At 42.7% G+C, this 23307-nt stretch overlaps 2 protein-coding genes across 2 annotated transcripts; both read right to left on the bottom strand.

Moving 5' to 3' along the window:
* Positions 1–1923: 1923 nt before the first annotated feature.
* Positions 1924–6494, bottom strand: drgx (dorsal root ganglia homeobox; the record flags this gene model as incomplete). Its single annotated transcript, XM_079169129.1, has 6 exons — positions 6376–6494; positions 5424–5524; positions 4768–4869; positions 2829–3001; positions 2416–2528; positions 1924–2303 (listed from the first exon to the last, which is right to left on the bottom strand). Exons 1-6 carry the CDS (start codon positions 6431–6433, stop codon positions 1924–1926), a joined length of 927 nt encoding a protein of 308 aa, XP_079025255.1. The 5' UTR covers positions 6434–6494.
* Positions 6495–8322: 1828 nt separating this feature from the next.
* On the bottom strand, positions 8323–22911 carry ercc6 (excision repair cross-complementation group 6). The gene is made up of 22 exons (XM_079169424.1): positions 22840–22911; positions 22128–22333; positions 21783–22011; positions 21452–21572; positions 21219–21333; positions 20106–20826; positions 18608–18739; positions 17788–17946; positions 16710–16845; positions 16295–16465; positions 15884–16060; positions 14322–14438; positions 13790–13885; positions 12798–13016; positions 12241–12351; positions 11677–11796; positions 11315–11409; positions 10664–10809; positions 10000–10500; positions 9729–9897; positions 9553–9631; positions 8323–9452 (listed from the first exon to the last, which is right to left on the bottom strand). The coding sequence occupies exons 2-22, from the start codon at positions 22321–22323 to the stop codon at positions 9003–9005; spliced, it is 4260 nt and encodes a 1419-aa protein (XP_079025550.1). The 5' UTR covers positions 22324–22333; positions 22840–22911; the 3' UTR covers positions 8323–9002.
* Between the last annotated feature and the right edge of the window lie 396 nt (positions 22912–23307).

Genomic DNA, 23307 nt, shown 5'->3' with positions numbered 1-23307 from the left:
TTGTTTTGGCTAATGATTAAATTCCACAACCACTGTATTCAATTTTAGAGATATAATGTGTTTTTCACGTCTTTTGTATGAGTTGGCTGGATTCTGTCGTCCATATTGGTACATTTTTTGGAAAAAGAGATGATTTGTATAAGGATATTGTGTTATCATTAGCTGCCATGTCAGGGGGCTTAACATCTTTGCTCTGGAGCTGTCTTAAAGCAAAATCATTTTATTAGGAGATGATGTTTTTGTTAATATTATTTGTGGCATGAATAGATACAACAGAGTAACTACTATAAAATATTATAATACCAAATGTATTAAAATAGGCCATAATACGGTAGATTCTGATTTAGAAACTTTATTTTAACTGCATTTTGACATTTCTGTATCAAAAGTGGCAATGTATTTGTATGGCAGATTTTTTGAAAGAAAATATGGTGTCCCAATGAAATAAAAATCTAAATCTCTAAAAAGTGTTAATGTCACAAGAAGGTGACTCATAGTCAGTGAAAGCATCATTTTATTGTAATATTTGTAGGGTACTTGGGGTACAACATGCACACATAATGGTGTAAAAAAAGAGGATGTAAGTCCTCCGTACTCTGTTTACAACCTGGCACGACTTCTGACATTATCTCCCTCTTCTGTGTCACCAGGGTGTCGCCTCATCAATTATTGAACCAGTACTTCATGGTAATACATAATTTCTTATCAATTATTCATGATAATGTGTGTGTAGTTTACTTAATTGTGTTATTGACTATCAAAAGTAATTTCCTGAAAATCCTCAAGGACGTAAATTGAATCAGCCCAACTACTGGTCGTGTGCTCTGCAGTTAAGTATTCTCAATCTGATCAGCTGAACCTTTATTCAACGGTCATTCTAGTGAGGAGAGATATTTAGGAATAATACATCAACAAATGTATTGCCTTTGATAAACTCCCGTGTGAAGAGCCCTGAGGTGATGAGAGATGATATTTTTGAATATGTAAATTCAACATTAATAAATAGCATATATCATGTTTAATGAGGTTTATTAAAAAATGCTCAGCGAGAGGAGGAGAAAGAGGAAGAGGGTGAGCTTTCCTAAAAGTAAATAAATAATAAGCGTCACGATTGCTCTCCTCTCCCGGCTTTAAGGGAAACTGATAAATAATGTATCAGAACAGATGGCTGGAGCGCGAGGCAACAGGAGAGGAACATGAGCGACTACATCTTTAATTGTTTTAAAGAACATGTCACAACAGGACTGGTGTGGTTCCTGTCTGCTGGCACTACAGATGTGCTAACAGAGTGGACGGGACAACCACCGCTCCGTCTGTCTATATGTACACATTTACACTAAAAAATGGCTGATTAATATTAAAGTGCACTTTCACTTTAAAATCAAAAGAATGAGAGATTGTTTGAGCCCATTAATGACCTGATGGCATAAACATTATATTGCCAAAATCCTCACTGTCCTGCCATCAGTTCTACATTTACAGTTGACATGCATTAACATTAACAATGTAAGCATCTATCCTCTTTATGAAAACGAGAGGAACTCTATCAGGAATTACTTAAATTCACATTATCAAATAGGATTTTGTTGCACACATGTTGTATCTATCTTAGTCCATCAAGTAGAGTCCAAGAGTTCGCGAAGACAGCTATAGATCCAAAACCACACTTGTGCTTCTATGGGGATAACAAGGCCCCAAATATTCAGCATTTCTCACAAACAATAATCATTTACTGTCAAATAAATATTTAAATGTTTGCATCCATACATTGTGATATCAATAAAGTATTTCCCAGGCAGGTTTGTGGAGTCAGTCAGTAGTTGTGCTTAGTTGCTCGTAGGACCAGCGTAGAGTAGTGTAGTAATAACAGGCACGATCACACAGATTTAGAGTATCAGTACATCCGTGTTTATGTCCAGCGCTTCACTTTTTCTCCAGTGGTTCCTTGGAGCAGTGAGGGTGTTTGTCCGGACTGCTGCCCAGGACTGGGATCTTGGTGGCCGGGCTGGGACTGGAGCTGTCTCCCCCTCTTCCCACACTGACGGGCATCTCCATGGCAGGACCCACTGTGGGCCTCGCCATCCCGGCTGTGCCCATGCCGACTCCGGACAGGACTCCCACGCCGGCACCGGGCCCGGTCGCCGCACTAAGCAGGTTGGCCGACTGCAGCACGGCCTCTGAGTGCTCGCGGGCCTTCATGCGCAGGGCGGCCACGCTGGCTGTGCGGTTGCCCTGACAACCGTAGGGCGGCAGGAAGGACAAGCCCATGGGGTCAGAAACACAGCAGGAGCATAGGCCGTTACCTGAAAAATAACAAAAGTGGGACTTGTAGTGAGACTACTGAGAGCAAGATTTTCATCACCACATCATCATAAGTACCAACTCTATTTGCCAATTGATGAGGATCATATTTACCTTTCAGTGTGGCGACCTGTGAGAGGGCCTGGGCGTAGGTGGCAGAGTTGAGGAGTGTGCCTGGTATACAAGACGGGAAGAACGGACCACTCGGACCCACTGTCCTGTTGATACTGGAGAAAACAGACACACTGTATGTTATTATAGTGACAAGTTAAAAACTAATAGTACTATTAATAGCTGCTTTCTCTGTGGCTTTGATTGTTTCATAATCAATTTAATTGTGTTTATTAAGGACGCCATGTAATCTAGAGAAAGGATCTCGATGGCTGCCAGAGTTTTGTGGCGGCCGTTCTTGAAGGAAAGGATATTACCTCTTATTTCTTTCCATCACCCATCAATAGTCTGCAAATCTGCTACCAATAAAATACCGTTTCACAACAAAAACAGCTAATCAATCTGTTTGTTCTCACCTCTGCTGCATCTCCAGTGGTTCTTTTTGCTTTCTGCTGTGGTCCACAGGGGACTGAGAGTTCATGCTGCGAGATGGAGGAGTACCGTCGTTCATCTGCTCTTTCCCTCCATCAGGGTCTGCGCTCCCTCGCTCCGTCTTCCTCCACTTTGCTCTGCGATTCTGAAACCAAACCTGCATGAAAAAAGAAAAGAAAGGGAAGACAATTAAATTAAATCACCAATTAAAACTAGAGAATGGCTGCATTTCCTGACACATTAGTAGTTTGCAACCATTTATTTAATTTATTGAATGCAGCTTTATATCCATGGCAAATTGAATCTTACCAAGTTGTTAATTTCTCTTGCATATTCTTTTGGCATATCACGGACAAACAAATGCAAACTTAAAGCATAGCTTGCAGATTGTATTTTTCTATCTTGTTAACAGGTTTTGCAAAGTTTAACAAATGACCAAATTACTTTCAAGAGGTGTTTGAATGCATCATACTAGAGCGCTCTAATTTCCCACAGTCCACGACTTATCCCCAAAAAATCCCCCATCCACACAGCTGAGAACATATAAGTAGTGGTATCTTAATCGAATGAAGGTCACTGCCTATAACAACATTTAATTGAGCAATTTTTCATTATCATATTTTAATGACTTCCCACTGACAGTTGTGCTGCCCGAGAGAGAGGCAGCTATGATGAAGTCGTTTATTTCCCTATTTAGTGATTGTTTGACAACATCAGATTCGATTAGGACTTGGTTCTAGCAGGCATTAATCATGATGTGTGAATGGAGGTTAGAGTCGGTGTGCATGTGCTCTGCATCCCTCCTATTGTACCGGAGATGTCAACAGCCAAACAAAACACGTGCATTCATTCGGCATAAAGAAAGGACAACATGTTGGTGGCAGGACAACAATACAACCAATGGACTTATCTCACCCCTGCACCTTCCAGCTAGAAGTCGCGCCCCCCCCACACACACACCCGTCTCTGAATGGGCTATAATTGCTCCATTAATCTCAATTTGCAGCGTGCTCTTAATGCGGGGGAGGCCCATTGACACTTTACAAAAAGGGGGGCAATAACACTACAACAGAAAGGAAATTTATTTTCTAATAATAATGTAAGTTTAATATCCCTGCATACTGCGGTGGATTCATGTTCAGATTTAATAATAGGAATGTGGTAATCGGATTAGGAGGGGAATAATTTGTTTACAATCCCTAATTTACAACACTGGATTCCATTATCAACCCCGCCATTGGGTTTAAGCGATAGTAAGATGACCCTGGGGAACAAAAGGCAAACTATTATATTTCCCACAATTAGATCTGTGCGCACAACAAAACCCAAAAGCAAATCTGGAATGCGGGAAATTACATACAGGACACATAACTTAATTACATCTGGCCAAGTTTATAACTGCGCATATGTGCAGGGCAGGACCGGAATATAAATTGCCAAATTTAAGGTGCGTGTGTGTTTTTTTTGTTGTTGGTGTGTTTGTGCTTTAAAGTGTGTGTGTGTGTGTGTGTGTGTGTGTGTGTGTGTGTGTGTGTGTGTGTGTGTGTGTGTGTGTGTGTGTGTGTGTGTGTGTGTGTGTGTGTGTGTGTGTGTGTGTGTGTGGTGTGTGTGGGTGTGTGAAAAATAGAGAGAAGGGGAGAGAGTTTTGGAGGCTTCAGGATTTGCCCCCTTTTAAAGCACATATCGTTTCCTGTCTACGTAAATGGAAAAGGATCTGCATGGATGATGTATTCCTAGACGCGGACAAATTAGTGAGGAACATTATCGCTGGTTAATTATGAATGACCGATTAATCAAGCTAATCTAATATTCACCATTATGTTGATGTTATTAAAGTGCATCGCCGGAATGACAGAGTGGCTTAATTTACCCTCTCTTGCATGGTCAAACGTGCCCAGGACACATTACGCTGCTGCAGCCTACCTGCACCCTGGCCTCGGTCAGGTTGATCTTCATGGCCAGCTCCTCCCGGGTAAATACGTCAGGGTAGTGAGTCTGGGCAAAGACGGCCTCCAAAGCCTCCAGCTGTATGGACACAAAACACCAGTTACACTTAAAATAAGTTTCTATTGATGCATTTGTTCATTTCTATTTGTCTAGGCTTTTCTGGACTTCTAGTTTCCTCCTCCTTAATAGCATCATCATATCTGAAATTAACTCACATAGATTTGATAGGGATAACAACCTAATAAAAGATAAAAGTAAAGTGGACTAAAATAGGCTTAGATATTGTCCTACAATCTAATTGGCTGCATGCATAGAGAGGGCAATTTACATATATGCGCAGGCTTCAAAATGACATATTCATTTCTAGAGGGTTTCTATCGTATTTTTAGTTTCATGTGTGTGAGACACTGATATATTTTTCTTTTAGGTTTTCATCGCATCAAACCAATTGTAAAAAGTCGTATTCTGTGTGTCCATGGTAGTTATCTGGAAAACACAACTTTCTGCCAAAGTCCTTCATTTTGAAGTGTTTTATTATTTTCCTACATTTAGTAGTGTCTAATGTCGTTTGGCTTTAAGCGAAGTTCCACTTATTTCTTATTCGGGATATATTTGTTCTGGGTGATAATTACCTGTTGCAAAGTAAACGTTGTTCTGTTTCTGCGCTGTTTTCTACGTAGAAATCCATCATCAAAATCAGCCGGGGCGTGGTTGCCAAAGCCACTTGAATTCACTGGAAAAAAAAAGTTTATTGAAGAGAAATCAGTCACTTAATAAAATTCAATTCAGTTTCCAATTTCATGTTTGCATTGAAATCAATTCAGTAAATATGTTAAAAAAAATAAAACCTCCGTCTAAAGAGAAAGAAATGTCGAAAAAAACTATACATGTTGGCCAAAGCCGACAAGATCGCTGGCACATTTTGTATTTCCATTAGTTGCATGAAACATTGATGTTGGGTGTCTGAGGGGAACCATGACGGACTAAGAGCCATGACACCCAACATCTGTGACCGGGACAAAACACCCCCTCTGCCCTGGGGCTAAACCACCAGCGCTTCTCACAAAAAACACCCAGCAGATTGATACAGCAGAGGGAAAATAAGACTTAACCCCTTTCATCCACCTTTACATTTGTGGGAAAGAGGAATTACTCGCGGATTTAGATGTTTTTGGAGTTACTTCAACCATCAAAGCATTTAAGTTAAAATTTTGAAAGATGAAAAATATGTTTTCATAATGCTGTTGTGATTACTAACTGTGGAGTATGCCATATTTTAAGTTCCCCTTGCATAATAATAACGTTTTGTTTTGCAGGCCGGTGTCTGTTTCATTATTAATTAAAGATGATCATTAAAAAAAAAGAAGAAGAAAAAAGAATATCTACTCGCGCATTTTATTCTCGGTCCTATAGGCTATAGGCTACAACAACAACAGCGCACACTTTGTGCGCGCAAGAACGCTGCCTAAACATTACTAAAACTTTTTTTAGACTCTGTCTTTAAGGTAGCCATTATAAATAGCTTGCAGCTGTATGAAGTCAACAGAAAACGATGCGGTGAAAAATGCAGGAGAGGAAACTCACATGTGTTGGAGCGACAGCACTCTCCGTCCAGCTGAGGCGGACAGTGAAAGTAAAACATCCTGACGGGTCTCTGAGCTGCGAACCTGGACCTGGAACAGAGACAAAAGTTTCAACCCAAAGACTCGGATCGTCTGCAGCTGTTACCGTGCGATTCAGTTCTGTGGTGGAAAAAAAAATGAACACATTTAATCGTCCCAATAAGAGGTGGCGCCGTGCGGGACTTCGGGAGATTCAAAGTTGATGAGAGAGAGCATCCTACCTGCAGTGAGGATGCTGATGTGAGTGACTTCCCGCTCTGGAGAGAAGTGGCTGCTGCACTCCACTGACTTTCTGTCTGGGAGTGTCCAGATCTCTCTCTCTCTCTCTCTCTCACACACACACACACACACATACACTCTCTCTCTCTCTCTCACACACACACACACACACATACACACACACACACACACACACACACACACACCACTCACATCTCTCTCTCTGTCTCTCTCTGGGAGTGTCCAGATGTCTCTATAACTGTATAACTGTCTACAGAGTGTTAAGGCTTTCAGCTAGTGTCGCAGAATCTCACGCCTAATTGGTCCTAATCGGATTATCACGGCTTTGTCTCTCTCACCCCCAACCCCTGGTGTGTGTGTGTGTGTGTGCGTGTGTCAGAGGAAGATAGAAAGAGCAAGAGGAAGAGGGAGAGAGGGGGAGATCTATACCCAGGGTGGCAAACGGCAGCTCTGCTATGGTGCCAAAAAAATTCATCACAAGTGATTGTTATTCCAGAGTCAAGCATATTCCCTAACCATAAACATGCACACATACCCGCTGCACTTTTTATGTGGTTCTTTCATATATTAAAAAAAGGAGGATGACTGCTTTTGGGTTTTAGATTGACTGTCGGGTGGGTTAATTGCTCGTCAGGGTGTGTTAGGGGGTCCACTTTACAAGGGGTTGCGCATGTAGAACACTCACAAGGCCAAATTTTTGATTTTGTTCACAGCAAGGGGTCCTGCGATTTATTTCGCTTCCTCAGATAAATGATCTGCTGCGGGACCCTTTCAATTAGTTTTAAAGCGCATCGGGGACGGCAGAGAGCAGACGCCATGCGTCTCTGAGGTGGAGGCAAAATGAGGCTTCGAGAAGCAGCTGAAATTTAGAAGAGGAGTGCGGGATTGGACTAAACCACATAAAGTGCAGAAAATCCCTTCTAATGGCGCGTAATTGGTTCTGTAATATCATTACAGGCGGATAATGGCCAGTTACAGGGCCCCGCGCTATTAAGGGTTTCCCTGGCGTGCAGCGTTTATGTTATTAAAGGGGGAATATAATGATATTTTAGTTATTAAATGCGCGTAATTAATTTATGCACCACTGAAAATAAAGTTGTTATTATGACCTCAGTGAGGTGCGTGGAGAAAATTGAAATCAAATAACGGTTGATAACTTTATCCCAATATTTGGTCTAGACAACTCCGACAAGAGTGAGTGTGTGTGTGTGTGTGCATGTCTACTTCCTGTCAGCGGCTTCCGTCCAGATGATGCTTAAGTGTCTTAATGAAATTACACTCGTTGGTTAGAAACAATTTTACAAGTTAACTTCCACTATGTACAGCAGGTTTTCAGTCCCATGTTTACATGATTTCTACAGCTGTCTCATACCGGACTTTCAGGACCTCGGTCAGCTCCACACATCCACAAGCAGCTATAACTCACTGACGGTCTTTCAGGGAAACTATACATTTTCAAACTAAATAAATAAATCCACATCTACCACCATTATTCTGGTGAATATGGATTTACCACTTAACTCATTCATTTTGCTTGGTACCTGTATACAAGGGCTGATCATCTTCTGTGAAATACAATGATTATTTTACATTGTTTCGTACTAATTCAATAGACTTCCTTTACTGTAATCCTGTTTAAATAACCAAACATGAAAAAAGCAAGCTGTTACAGAGGTTTATTATCTACAATAAATACAGGCCTTTTACCTTTACAAAATATGGCAGCTAAATACTTTTTGACAATATTTCCACAAATAGGAGGTAGCTCATTTGAATTTTACTGATGTCAGTAAGAACATTCATTCATTACAAAATCTACTAAAATCCGTGGGGATCGAGTCATATTAACAAAATGACACACTACTCCCCTATTATATCTTATCGAAGCATATTACAAAATCTGACAAGTGAAGCTGTCAAATCAAACACCACAACACATACCTCTGAGTAAATCATTAACAGTTATACAGTTTTAACTTTCAGGCAAATATAAAACAAGTGCATTCAAGTATAACCAGGAACAACAATAAACAGAAACAGAAGCAATTTCAATACGTGAACAAACACAAACCAGCTCACATTGCAACGGACTTTCCCTTCAAGCAGTAGTTAACTGATAATAACACAAGCTTACAGTTTATTGTACTGTGAAATATTTGAATATGGTCCTTCCGTAACAAACCCATTTCAATCTAGTTTGATCAATGTATTTTTGTTACAGAAATATACAGAAATCTCAATTTCACACAAAATAAAAAAAAGTAAGATGTTCTACTCTACAGAAAGCTGACACGTTCTTAAATATGCATCACAGTTCAGGCTTTCCTTCACTTTCATCTGTGCTCCCCCTCAGCGGAAGTGCTGCTTCAGTCTCCACATGCCCTCCTGACCAGAAGTCCTCTGGAAGTCACAGATGCTCCTGAGCAGCTCTCTGAAGACAGGCGCCTGTTTCTCGGTCAGTCTTGGTTTGAAATACCCCAGCACTTCCTGGGTGGTGGCCTGTCCGTCCACATTTGCCTGGAAGGCTAAGAAGTTGCGTACATCCACCAACAGCTCGTCATGCTCAGTGGGCGGAGCTGGGGGGGAGCTGGTTCCTGGAGCTTCAGAGTCGTCCTCCTCTCCTTCTGCTTCTTCTCTTTGGCCGCAGGGCACGCTGAGGTGATTACGGGCTTTAATCTTGGCCAGCAGGGAGGAGGAGGAGAGTGGGGCGGCGTTTAAGTCACTTTCTGCACCCTCCCCACTGAAGTGAGCTCCTGTACCGGGCTTCTTTGACACAGACTTCTTTACAATAGCAGCATCCTAAAAGACAGAAACCGAGGAATTCACACAACATGGCATCACAAATGCAAAATAACACATAAATATTCTGTGCATCTTTTCATGCTAACACTGCTGTTACCTTGCATTTGCTCAGAATGGGGACGGACTGAGCAGAAGGTGGAACCAGGAGAGAATTATTCTTTTGTCCAAATCGTTTCCTGAGAAAGCAAACCAGGGAAACATTTAGATCTTTTGATTCCCATAAGATTAGTGGAGCTCTGATCAACCCAAGTGTGTCAGTGTGAGACTGTGTACCTTGCAGGTGGAGGAGGAGGTCTATTGAAGGACCGCCTGCACTGCTGGCGAGAAACCTTCAGTGCTTTCAGGGCATCTTTGGCCACCCTGTTGGCTTCTGCCTCCACAAGAACATAGTCAGGGTTGGAGGACTCCATGATGGAGTCATGCTGCATCACACTGTGGATACCTGAAGAAGATAAGAGTCAACAAAGAAGCGTATTTTTCACAAGACTTACTAAATAAACCATGTCTGAAATGGCTGATGGGGTTTGTGCTCAAAAAGGCCTACCAGATTTCTTGAAGAGCTTTGCCAAGACATAATCATCAGATTTCTTCTCCGTCTCATTGTCTCCACTCTCCTCTTTCTGAAAGTTTCCTTTCTTCACCAAGTGAGAAATGCGGTGGCCTTCACAGCGAGAATCCTTGGAGTGTTTACGCTTCTTATGTTTGTGTTTTCCCGACACGACTGAGTCGCAGTGCTTCCTCTTTTCCCTGCGTTTCTGCGGGCTGCTCAGGGTCGAGTCTTTGTCTCTGAGTTGGTGAGAGCTGGATGAGTTTGAGCTTTTAACTGCTGGCTCGGCTCCGGCCCAGTCTCTGTTATTTTGTTCAGTATGCCGTGTATTTGCTGACATATTTGGCTCTATATCCAGGCTATTTTGGTTAGTGCATTGACGGTCTGTTTCATTCTGGTTTGCTGAGGAGTGTTTATGTATGTGACTGCTATGGTTTACTCTGTGTGATGGCATTGGCCTCTGAGGTTTCTTGGGTGCCTTGACATCAGAACCTGTACCTGTACGACAATCAAAACAAAGCCTGCTGGTGAATTCTTCCAAACTAAATCTATTTTCATACATTTGTCTCAGGGGGGGGGCTTCAGATAACCGAATAATTGCACAATGAAATGTCTCTCTGGGAAGAACAAAATTAACAAACAACAAGAAACATCTGCAGACCTGCAAATAGGGCACTGGTCTCTGTTCCCTGAGCTCCATCAGGGTCAGACAGTGTGAAGAGCTCATAGATGTCGTTAGACTTGAAGAACCGTCTTTGTTTGGGGTCCTTCAGAACACGGTTGGTCAGGAACTGTTTGAAGATTTGTCTGAATCGGAACAGATCAAATATAGAATTAGACACTTCTATGTAATTAGTTATTTTAACTCAGCAGGCAACCGTGATCATCCGTCACCGTAGAGTAGTTTGGCTGATGGATGAGAAAATTAGTTAACTGCATTACTGTAGGTTTCAAAATAGAATCCCTGCAGGTCTTTTAACTTGCTTTTTGAAGGCACTTTACAGACCCTAACCAAACAGAGCAACAGTTTAGAAGTCCTAGATTGGCCGTTTAATAATGCAGGAAAGCTTTTCAATTACTGAGACCTGGGATAGTGCAAGTAGTAATACAGCAGTGATGTGAGCAATTAGTCATGTCATTACCAATATTCACGAATGAGTGAAGTCAATGAAAAGATAAATAAAATGCAAGACTGCATGAGACATAGGCATAAAAACCAGAGCTGGACTATTTCTGACCTCTTCTTAATTGATTTCTGTCTGTGAATATCATACGTATAAAGTGCTTATAAGAAGAAAAACTGCACTCTGACCTGTGGTAAATTTTCTCCTCAATGGTCCCTGCAGTCAGTAATCTGTAGACCGTTACTTGCTGCGTCTGACCGATCCTCCATGCTCGCTCCCGTGCCTTTGAACAACACAATAAAACCAAACAAATGACGATACGGTACATTATCCGAAACACAGAGTCAAGGTTACCGAGGCTTAAAATAAAACAGCAAAAAAAATATTGAGAAGCGGGAAAAGCCGGAACAGGAAATGTAGGTAATTTTAAACTGCAAGTAACGCAAGAACGAATAAGCAAAATGCATTAAATATAATTAACATAGTAAATGTGTTATTTTAACTATTATGTGTGTGTGTGTGTGTGTGTGTGTGTGTGCATCTATCTTACCTGCGTGTCGGTACTAGGGTTCCAGTCTGGGTCATAGATTATGACTCTATTGGCTCCAGTCAGATTGACTCCCAGACCTCCGACTTTAGTGGTCAACAAGAAGATAAAAATGGATTTGTCCTGGAAGAAAAAGCTTAATAAACATCATGTCCACAGTTTTATGCTCCTTTCTATCATCATATAAATAAATAATTAGTAAATTCCTGAAATGTGTTGGAAGACATTTGTTTTTCTCTAAATAAACCCTTTTTAAAGAGAATCAGATTAATCTGAACTTGTCTTTTTGTCACTTGGTTCTCCTTACAGAGATGAAGAAGTCAAACGTTGCATTAACACAAACTCCTAAATACTGACACATTTTGCCATCCATTTAGAGGGTTGTATTGTTATTTAATCTTTCTTTAGAAGACAGAGCCAATAAGGTACATCCAGTTTGAACAACAGATTGTCATCTAGTAGGGTTTCCACCTCAGGGTGTGCAGGGTTCCACTGATGCATTTTGTCCCTCAGGACAGGATTTTCATGGGAAACACTTAAACCCCATTAGGGATGAATAATCCTTACCTCGTTGTACCGAGCGATGAGGGGCTGTCGGGAAGCTATTGTGGTAGTGCCGTCCATTTTCACGTACGAGTAATTATTCTCCGTCACAAATACCTGCAAGATGTCCAACATCTGGAAAGAAGATAAAGACGGCAGAGAGATGGTGAGAAAATAAAGACGGGGAGAGAAACATGGAGAGGAAAAGAGGGGCTGAGGTTTGGATTATCTCTAAAAGGATTAGAGCAGATTAATATTACATGGACAGAGATACCGACAGGGAGGGTCTCAGGTTCCCTCTGAGGTATAATCTCATTGGTATTGACTGCAACAGCTGGGGCCTCGCTCACATACACACACTCTCTCTCTCTCTCTCTCACACACAGTTTTAGAGGCACAGACACGTTTACAAGTGACATGACAATTTAAGACCTAAATAATTTAATTTGACGCAGGTTAGAAATGACCTGTTTTGCCGATGCAAAAATGTGTGCAAATGATTATTATATATGTATAAATACAATTATTTTAGCCGGGTGACTGATAGGTGATTCAGAAAGACAGAGCAACGTGTTCCTAACCTGTCTAGACTGACTGAAGAGCAGGACTCTGTGGCCCTGTTTGAACCAGAGTCGCAGCAAAGACTCCACGACTATCAGCTTGCCTGAACGTTTCCAAAAGCCAAAGTGTTCCTCTTTAGTAAGCTGGTCCTCTGGGATTCCCCTCAAAATCCGGGGGCCGCCGGAGAAAAGGTCTGGATGGTTACAGATCTTACGTAGTGCTATCAAACCTGCGAATATCTGAGAAGCACCAAAAAAAAAAGAAGAACAAAAGGTTTTTAAATAGACCGTTTCCTTCAATTACACAGAATTGGTGTTCGGTGACGAATCTGGCTATTCTACAGCGTTGCACCTTTAAACAAATAAACACATTTACTTTAGGAATTAGTCACATCATTTATTTACCAACAATAAAGGCTGTGTTTCTTGATGAAGGCCCGACGGCCACTGCATTAGTAATGGTGGTTAATGGACTGAGAGTGACCACTGAATATGACTATAAGAGCATATGTGTATAGGTGTATATGTGTGTGTGTGTGTACAATCTGCTGTGGTCACCTCTGGCTCTCCAACCACGTCCATTTGGTCAGTGGTGATAAATGGTGGAGTCTCTCTCTCCAGGGTCTAGCTAATGTGAGAAGAACAGCTACACAGCTTCCTTAAGGAGAGCATCTTAAAGAATACTAAAGTCAAGCTATTAGGGGTTTAACAAAAATGTACATGGAAGAAAAAAATTAATTCCACTGACGCCTCTTCAAGGTGTTGTGTGCATCAAGGTGTGCATAAAAAAAACACACACACAAATGCCTTTGAGCAAGAGAGGTGAACTGATCATCAGTTAGGAGGTTAAATAATGAATAAGGCCAGTCTAGTTCCTGGAAGTCTTCTACTTGGCGGAGAGTTTTGCTCTTCTTGTCTTTATAACAGAGTGTGGGTCAAACACTAAGAGCCCAAATTGAAGACGCATAAAACAAACACAGGGAACCCGTTTTAACGATGAAAGCGACGCTTACCTGCATGCCCCCGTTAAGCATCTGGTAGACCTCTTTGGAATCTAAAAAGCTCTGATAAACCTCCCGCTGGTCCTCTGTTAATCTGCAAAACAGAACCTACACACACACACACAGAAACACAGCAGTGTAAAAGTGTGTAATAAGCAATGAACATCCACTTTAAAGCCCTTTGATGAAGTGCAGTGTGAGAGGACAGGAATTAGATGGAAGCAACGTGTTTTTGGAGCCACTACTGTCCCGAGGGACTGATTTAATGAGCTGAAGTGGACTGGAGGAGTCAACCAGCGTCAGCCGCGTGGACAGACCAGGGACCAGCCACCTTAATGAATACCTGCTCCTTTTACTTTACTAGGACTTTATTAGCTGGCTTCACCTGACAAGGGCCATGCACATTCATCAAATACTCCTTAGACGTGGCACATGCAGTCACATCCAATCAGATAAACACCTCCCCAGTTAAAAGAAGCAGGCGTGAGAGGCGGTTCGATACTTAGACAGAACAGGGTCAAATGTCCTAGAGTACGATGAATACCTGTTCATTTTTGTCAGGTAAGGAGAGGTTGGCCTTGACATCTGCCTTCATTCTTCTGAGCAGGTACGGATTGATGGTGTCCCGCAGCACGCACGCACACTTAAATGCCGTTTGGACCTGAGAAACAACAAAAACAAACTGCTTCAAGACAAAAGCAAGATTCAGTTCGGGGTGTCAAAACAGCCACATCGACAGTCACACCTGTCAGTGTGGATGTTTCCTGAGGCATGATTGTCGTTTAGTCCCTCCTCTGCCCTCTCTCATCACCTCCCGCATGTATGTTGTCCCTCTCAGCAGCACAGGCCATTAAACATTGATCAGAGTGCTGTTGGTCTCGGGGGACAAAGCCCTCTTCTTTCATCAGCACTACTGGCCGGCTCCATTGGAAACAGAAGGGGGGGAGCTCCCGGTCCCACCCCCACCACTAGGAGCCCCAATGCAAATGTCCTGCTACACCTCATCCAGAGTCAGTACTTAGGGCCAGTTAGCCTTTTAAACTACACTCACTGGGGGTCCACAGAGGAAACAAAGGAACCCTCTGCAAAGCTGGAGGGGACAATAACATGGTGGGATTTTGGGCTCAGTGGAGGTCAGAGTGGAAACGAAGAAGAGGAGGGCAGCAGATGATCCAGGGATCTCTGTACAAGCTGCCGAGTGGATTCACATGGGGATGCAAACACATGCTTCTGTAATGGATCCAGCGTCCACAGCCCCCCCCCCACACATCAACATGCGTTCTTACATACATCTATTTGTACATACACATGAATGAACGTCAGCCGAGGGCCTGCTTTGCTGTTCTGAGAATTTCGAGAAGAGGATAAGGCAGCAGAGCTTAGCCCTCTCTGACCATTTAATAACATTAATAATTAGTAAAGGTTTTTATTATCGACAGCGGAAGAAGCATCAATAGCCAGCTTAAATAATTAAATCCATACAGTCAGTGGGTTATTAACGATTGAGCACTAATGACAAAGGGCTACAATTTAGCTCACTGACTCTCCACTTTAGCCTCTCCCTCTCTCCCTCTCTCACTGGGGATGAACTGGAGTTCCTTTGCATGGACCTACATTATCCTGCACTGCACTTAATGGCTCCGTCGCTCCACCATCTCTCCTTCTGACTTGCTTCCATCCAGCTCTCCAACAATTGTGCCAACATGCATGTGCGTGACTAGTGTTGTCACGTGACTCTTTAGCCCTCCTCCTTATGCTAAGGTTATAGATTTACTTATGGGCATCCCCTTGCAGCAGAATTATGAGCGCTGCTTCTAAAATTACACACGATCGTATATCCCTTGCTTCCGTGTTTCACCGAGTTCTACTTTGGTCCACAATGGAAATAAACACGACATATTTTTGTGTTATTCTGTTAAAAAATTTTTCAACCCTCATTTTAAATGAAAACGGCCAATTTAAATAAAATTGTACAATTCAAAATACAAGATTAAGCACCATGACATCCTTGTGCTCAGTCTCTTTCACACCTGGTTTCTTGATGGATTAAATCATTAATTATATTAATTAAACAAATCCTAATTTTGCATTTGTGTGTTCCAGTACCTGCACAGGTGAGGCATTGCTGTATCCTCCCATGGTGATGGGCACAGAGAACTGCTCCATGAAGACAGGCAATGTCCCCAGTTTGCCGGGGAAAACAAAGTCAAACAGAGACCACAGCTCCTTCAAATTGTTCTGCATCGGAGAGCCCGACAGAATGAACCTGTGGGGAGTGCGAAACTAGAGAGAGGGAAGAAAGAATGTATGTTCGGTATCTTAAAAGAGCGAAGTGATGACCTAGCAGGTTAGATGTTGACGTACAAGAAGGAAAATAAGTAAATAGCTTCTTCTAACGAGAGGAATGTGCAGTGTGTGAAGTTTAAATGTATTCACAAGTACAAATCGTTCTTATTGTATGCATGCTTCCAATGTTGTGGTTGTGTTCATGGATGTGTCATTGTTTTGAGACAATACCTGCTTGCAGGCAGTGGTAACGCCAGCATTTGGATTCCTGATCTTATGGCCCTCATCCAGTATGATGTAGTGCCAATCGAAGCGCTGCAGGGTGTCTTGCATATTCCTCACAGCTGAATATGAGGTTATCAGGATACCATGACATGCTGCTATCTCTGGAATAAGCTTCACCTGAAACAAATAAAAAAAAAACAGCACATAAATAATTACAGTTTTTCATCAGTGCGATTTGTAACCATCTCTGGTCGCTTGAGCGTCTACTTTAATGTGGTTTAAGGAGAGAGAGATGAAGAGGGGACAAGGTTAGGAGACAATGCTGCAAAACAGACCTCTAGTGCCCCCCAGAGGAAAAACAGACCCTGTAGAAAACTTAATTATGAATCTGAAAATCTAACTCACACAAACACACGATTACCTTGTTGCTGGTGAACGAGCCAGTTTCATGTAGTACAGCCACCCTGAAAGGAGGCCACCAGGTGTGGAACTCCTTTACCCACTGGTGCATCACTGTAGCTGGGCACACGATGACCGTCGGACCCAGACCAACATATCTACAACCAAACACACAGAGCACAGAGAGGTTAACTTACAGATGGGCAACAAGGGAACTCGGGGTTCATTTCACTTTGGATAACCTCAGCAAATTTCATTAGCAAATTACAGTCATAATTTTCTAAACCAAATTATGGGAAATAAAGGCTTTTCCCATTAAGTGGAAATGAGCTTTGCTTGCATGTAAAAGGTGCTGCGCATTAAGGCATGAGGGAATTAGAGGAAGCCGAGTGTCCAGGTACGACAATGCAGCAGAATCCTCCTACTACAAAGTCCACCGCCACTGCTCCGTGCACTCTCTGTGAATGAATCTAAGAAGGTGCACGGATCCATTGGACACATGCTCAGCTCCTCTGTGAAGATTTACAAGAGCACAGACACAGACACTCATAAAGACACACTAATGGGCTGGTATGAACCTCTGCCTGGTGGAAGCTATTGATACTTGGCCATAATTGAGTTTGCAAGCAATCAATTTGTGGGCGTCTATACTAGACAGAGTATTGACCATCAGGGAAGCTCCGCCTCCCAAATGCACGAGTGTCGTTTGGGCAGTAAAACCAGATTATCACCACAACTGCGTCATGTTATCCATGGTTGATTTGTTGCGACACAACTGTTCTATCCCCAGTTCATAAGTCCAAAATTTATTTGAAGACACTCACTCTACTATAACACACACACACACACACACACACACACACACACACACACACACACACACACACACACACACACACACACTGTCAGTGTTTTCTCTGATGTCTGCAGTAAGAAAGTGAAGAGTCTGATAATTGAAACATGTTTAATAATTCAGATGAAGACTCTCAAGCAGAAATCCCCCTAATCAAATATTCATACCATACAGACACACAGTCTCTGGCCACAGTTTAGTGTGTGTGTGTGTGTGTGTGTGTGTGTGCGTGCGTGTTTGTGTGTACCTGTAGTTGGATCCTCTGGTCCTGAGTTTGCTGTAGCTCAGTCCAGCCAGAAAGCAGATGACCTGGATGGTTTTACCCAACCCCATCTCGTCTCCCAGGATGCCGCCTGCCTGCTGACAGTGGAGTTCCCACAGCCACCGCACACCTGTCTGCTGGTACCTGACGATGTGATAAACACATAAGCAAATAACTAAGAAAACCTATGCATGGCAGCAACTATGGACATCCAAGTGCACGATGTACTGTATGTAATGTAATGTACTGTATTGCAACTGAAATCTGGTTCAATTACGCTTGCCAGTAAATGACCCAATCCATACCAGCTAGAGGGGAGATGTGCTTGAAGTTGCAAGCCAAATGTCAAGTTTCCTTAAATAATATAGTACTATGTTATTATTAAATCCATGCAAAAAAAACAACACAATTTGTAGTAAATTGAGACAAATGTGGTGCTCTAAGAAAGACAAGGCCAGCAAAGTAGCACAAGAGATGATCTGACCAGATACAAGGACAATCACAGGCTGGCAAACTATTTATCAACTAGCGAAACTCAAAGTTGCCACAGTTCTACTTAAAAGTGGTTTAAAACAACAGACTGACACAATTACTTACCAATGAATACTAGTGACCTAAAGTAGCAGTAAGTGAATCAAGGTAGTGATGTCTCGATCAAATCATCATTAAAGGTGTGTAACGGACCAAGACACCAAAGAAAGTCCACAGATATTTTATATACGCTTATCATTTTACTGCTATGAGTCATATGCTATTACTTCGATACAACATCTGTAAATATCACAATGTTTCACAATGAACTCACTTGTAAAGTTTTTTCCAGAGGAAACCGGGCACTTTGAAGCCTTCGTCAAATTCTTCATCACTGTCGTCGGAGAGCTCGTCACCTCTTTCTCTCTTCGCCTCCCTTTCTCGAAGACGCTGTCGCTTCCATCTCCTAGTACGAGAATGAGCACATAATAATGAAGTACATCAAGGGGTGAAATGCCACCTTCTATCTTACTTTGAAGAGAGGGAGGAGGGCGCTTCAGTCAATATTAGTGAACGCAGGCAACTTGCTGAGCTTGACGTCAAAGAATAAATCCCTGCTGATTGATAAAAAAAAGGCCCTGTAGTAGACTGGTGACCTGTCCAGGTTATGCCCTGCCACTCTGTGCATACTGGGATGGGTCCAGCTACATACACTAGATACATAGAGAACGGATGGATATGGAATGTACACCACTTGCACTAACTGATTTATTTTAAGTCTTGCCTACACAGGTGCGTGGATAGCAAATGTTTTGAGTTGTTGGTATTTCCCTTGAGGGGCGGAACATCTACAGCAAAAAGGGAAATGTAAAGGAGAACAGTTTTAATGGTGCAGTAGAGAGGGCAGTTAGAGGCACAGTCGTCACGCAGCAAATGAAGATTGATACAGACAATTAGTAGTGCGAGTTTCCCAGAAAGGTGTGAGGTGGAGAGGATAAGAATCCATCTTCATTTGGGCCTGGTCCTGTCACCCTGCCACAAAACTGGTCCTTTAGCTGGGCCTGGGAGACCACACTCTCTAATTAAGTCAAGACTAAGCATTGGTTCAGTTAATTACACTTTTCTGCCCCCCCCCCCCCCCCCCCCCCCCCCCCAAGTACAAATACCGCCCACTCTAATAATATCATTCCTCATATAAGCTAGCCTCACCATCCACGCCGTGTCTATGCTGTTGAATTGACATTCAATCACTGTAGTGTAGAAAAAGGACACATGCCAACACAATTTATTTGGCAGCTATAAATATGAAATCTCATTAGGGCTGCTCTTCCATTAATTTGAGCATTAGAGAGAGTGAGTGTATAAAACCATGTGCAGGAGGATAATTAGGCCAGTGTGAGAGCAGCGAGAGAGAGAGAGAGAGAGAGAGAGAGAGAGAGAGAGAGAGAGAGAGAGAGAGAGAGAAGAAGAGCAGGGAGTGAATTTGCTTAGTCAAGAAACAGCTGCCAATCTCATCTGGGATTAACTCTCCTTCTGCACTATGGAGCCAGCAGAAAGCGACTGCTTTTCGCCTTAACTAAAGGGAACAACAATAGCACATTTGCACCGCTGCCATTGCGAATGTGAAGCAAAGTTAAAGGCTCAATCTGCCTGTGATTTACAGGCCCGGGTGAACGCTTTCTCTTTTGAGGAGGACTTGCTGATGAAAACTTTTTGCACCTTTGCATCCAACAATAAATCTATTGTTGACAAACTGTGTTGACCCCCAGTTTTATAATTTGTTTACAATCAATCATTTATGAAAGTTTATAGCACCAAGTACATAATCATACCGTATTCGCTGTCTGTAGTACTCCACGTCTCCATCATCTTTGTTTTTTTTGTCTTTTCCCTTCGCATCCTCCTCTTCCTCTGAACTCTCGGGGCAGTATTCTTCCTCACTCTCCTCTTTCTTCTTTACTTTCTTCATCCCTTTCCGTTCCCTTTTCTTGTTGTATGGTTTCAACTCGTACTCTTCTTCATCATCATCATCCACCTCAAAGCCCTCCTCCATGGCTTCTCTCTCCTCTTGGTCCGGATCAACGCCTTCATCACTGGGCAGGTACTCTGAAGCCTCGCTGTCTGTCCCCTCACCCTGAGTGTGACGCTTGCTCTTTGGTTTAGGGAGGCGTGGCTCGGGCTTAGACCAAACCTTAGGATGGGCCTTCAGGGCTGTTATCTGAAGCTTTCGGATGCGCTTCTTCATCTTTTTGTCCTTGGAGGTGGAAACAATTGTATTCGTTTTCCCCTTGGCTTTATCGGGGGTGAGTCCCGAGCTCCGTTTCTTCTTGAGAAGAGGGACTCTCCTCCTCTCAGTAGCCATCTTGGCCTGGTCCGTCAAGTACAGGTCAAAGGCAGAGTTTTCAGCAAGCATCACTTTTCGAGGCTTAATTTTTTCCTCCTTCTGTGGGATTCGTGTTCCAAACGGAGTCATGTGACCTGTCCGGATAAGCTCCTCCCATTCGGTCTCCTGAGCAGGCATAAGCATGCTGCCCAGTGTGGATGGCCCGGCTTCTGTGCGACACACACATGAAGCAGGGTTAGTACCATCAAGAATCAGCTGAAACTAGTAACTTCATGGATCAATGTTTTGATTAATTAATAATTGATTGATGTGTATTTTAATCGCCCAAAATGTATTCAAGCCTTTGCTTACAATCTTCTATGACAATTCCTTAAACGAGGAATGACGCAAAATTGCCTTCTTGGCTACAATAACTGCAGCTGGTTTAACGCTTTGCATTGTTTTGTTACAATTTGGGCAGAGCTGAACATGACCCTGGTTTCACATCCATAGAAAGCAGGGAACCAGCACTTTATTTTGCCTTATGCCTTGTTGTTTCCCCCATTAATGAGTGGACACTGCTTTTAGTCAATTATAAAATAATCATAGAAAGAAACCTCACCTTCCTCTCCATCATAATCTGCCAAAAGCTCAGCTTCTACCCTCTCGGTATCCTCTCCTCCCAGAATGGCCTGAAGTCGCTTTTGTTTGGCTTTGACTTTCTTCAGCTGTTTCTCCTGACATAAAAAGTGTTTTCATCATTAAGACAATCATTATCAACGTTATGTCAATGTGACATTACCATGAAATTCATACAATTGTAATGTAAGGGTTTGTCATATTTAGTTTTTGTACCTTATTTTCTTTCTGTCGTTTGACAGATTCAATCTTCCGACTGATATCTTTACTGGAGGCAGCATAGGGAGACAGCTGCTCGATAATCTTGTTGATTTGTTTCAGAGACGCTGTGACGGACCTGAAACACACCATGAAAAAGAAGAGGAAGATCGTTTTTAAATCAAAAAGATGTGTGAAATGTGCCCTAGTAACTACTCTTCTACTGAAAACATGTGTTATAGGAACTTATTCTGATTTGACTACCGTATGATCTTTCATTAAACACACTAGAAAACCATTTTACACTAGTAAAAAATGCCTCTCTATTATTGCAGTTGTGGTCCTTTACCTGACATCATCCAGCACAGAGTGGTATTCCTTCTCAGCCTCCGCTTTAGCAGCAGCCTGATTGGCCTCCTGAATCGCCTCGTCCACTTGCTGGAGGACCCCTTGCTCCAGGACGTCATGGTCATACACAGCCACACCAAGGCCCTGGAGTTCATTGGCTCCAGAACTGGCGGATGCTGCTTGAATACGCTGTCGATCGATCTGCAGCAAGGCTCCAGACCTCTTACCACCTATACCCCACCACAGATGACAACACATGGAGAGAGCCAGGAATCAGTTTGACAGATCAAAGCTATTCATGATGTTATTCCCTGCTGTCTTGTGGCGCAGGAGTTGCGTATCTCACCGCTGTTGCCCTCCCCAGGTCCAGTGTTGGCAGGATAGGCTGCAGCAGCCTCGGAGCCCTGAGTGTTTTCAGGGAAAGAGCAGACAGCTGAGCCCCCTGTAGACCCATCCTCGTCAGTCCCTCCCGGGGTAAGGGCAGCACTGGCAGGGCTGGAGCGACAGGAGGGCACCTGGTCCTCTGAACCGTCTACAGGCATAGTGATGTAGCTGCAAAACAGTCAAATGTGTCATTCACATGTCAAACTGACAATCTAACGCTATGTCTCTTCTAAGTCCTGGCTTTACTTTGATACAAGGTAACATGTCTACTTATTGTGGGATAACGTAAGCTTGCCTCCACGGTAGCTTTGATGTTGGTTCACGTTAACTGACTTTAAGCGAGGTTAGTTATCCTGAGAACGCGTAGAAAGGGGGACATTAATACATCTACTGAAACAGTTACCTGCTCCGGGCAAATAATATACAAAAACAAGTGAGGTCCATCGTTGTAACGAGCACATACAGTTGGGTTAGTGACAAGTCTCTCACAGATGCCCATTGTTTACGTGGCTAGGCTAGCCCGCTAAGCTAACAGTGAGCCGAACATCATCAGCAGCCGGTCGGTTTGAATTAAACTACCAACAGAAAGACTCATGCGACAGGGAATTGTCAGTTTGGGCCTAATTTGGTACATTAACCCAAAAGTTGAAGGGACAATTACAGAAATTACTTACAAAACCTGCAGTTACACAACATCCCTGCCTTGGTTTAAATGATGTTGTGTAGCTTCCGATCTTCGTTTCCGGTGCCGGCGTGCTGTCTGTTCAGTGAGTAACCTGCTGGACAGCGCCATCTGCTGGTGCGCAGCGGCACGACGCTCAAGTCCTCTAGATGGCGCCACGAAACCACTTCTTTTAGTAGAGAATGGAGGAACTCACGTTTTAAGTGTATCACATTTTGGCATGTTGTGTTTGTGTTTCGCACAATCAGCTTTGGAACCGGTTAGATGTAGATTTAAGAGTTGAGAATAGTGTGGGAGTTTTTCTTTCCAGCCAAGATCTTGCATAATATGACACTTCAAATCTCAATTTCTTCATCTGCAAAGCATCATACCCTTTTTAATGGAATTACTTTCAAACATTTGGAAAGCTTGCATTTCTTGGTTGTCACAACCATGAGCAGTGCCAAGTACTTGCAATTCA

This window comes from Pholis gunnellus, assembly GCF_910591455.1.
Source record: "Pholis gunnellus genome assembly, chromosome: 11".
NCBI classification, from domain to species: domain Eukaryota; kingdom Metazoa; phylum Chordata; class Actinopteri; order Perciformes; family Pholidae; genus Pholis; species Pholis gunnellus.
This window is presented reverse-complemented; position numbering and strand designations above follow the sequence as displayed.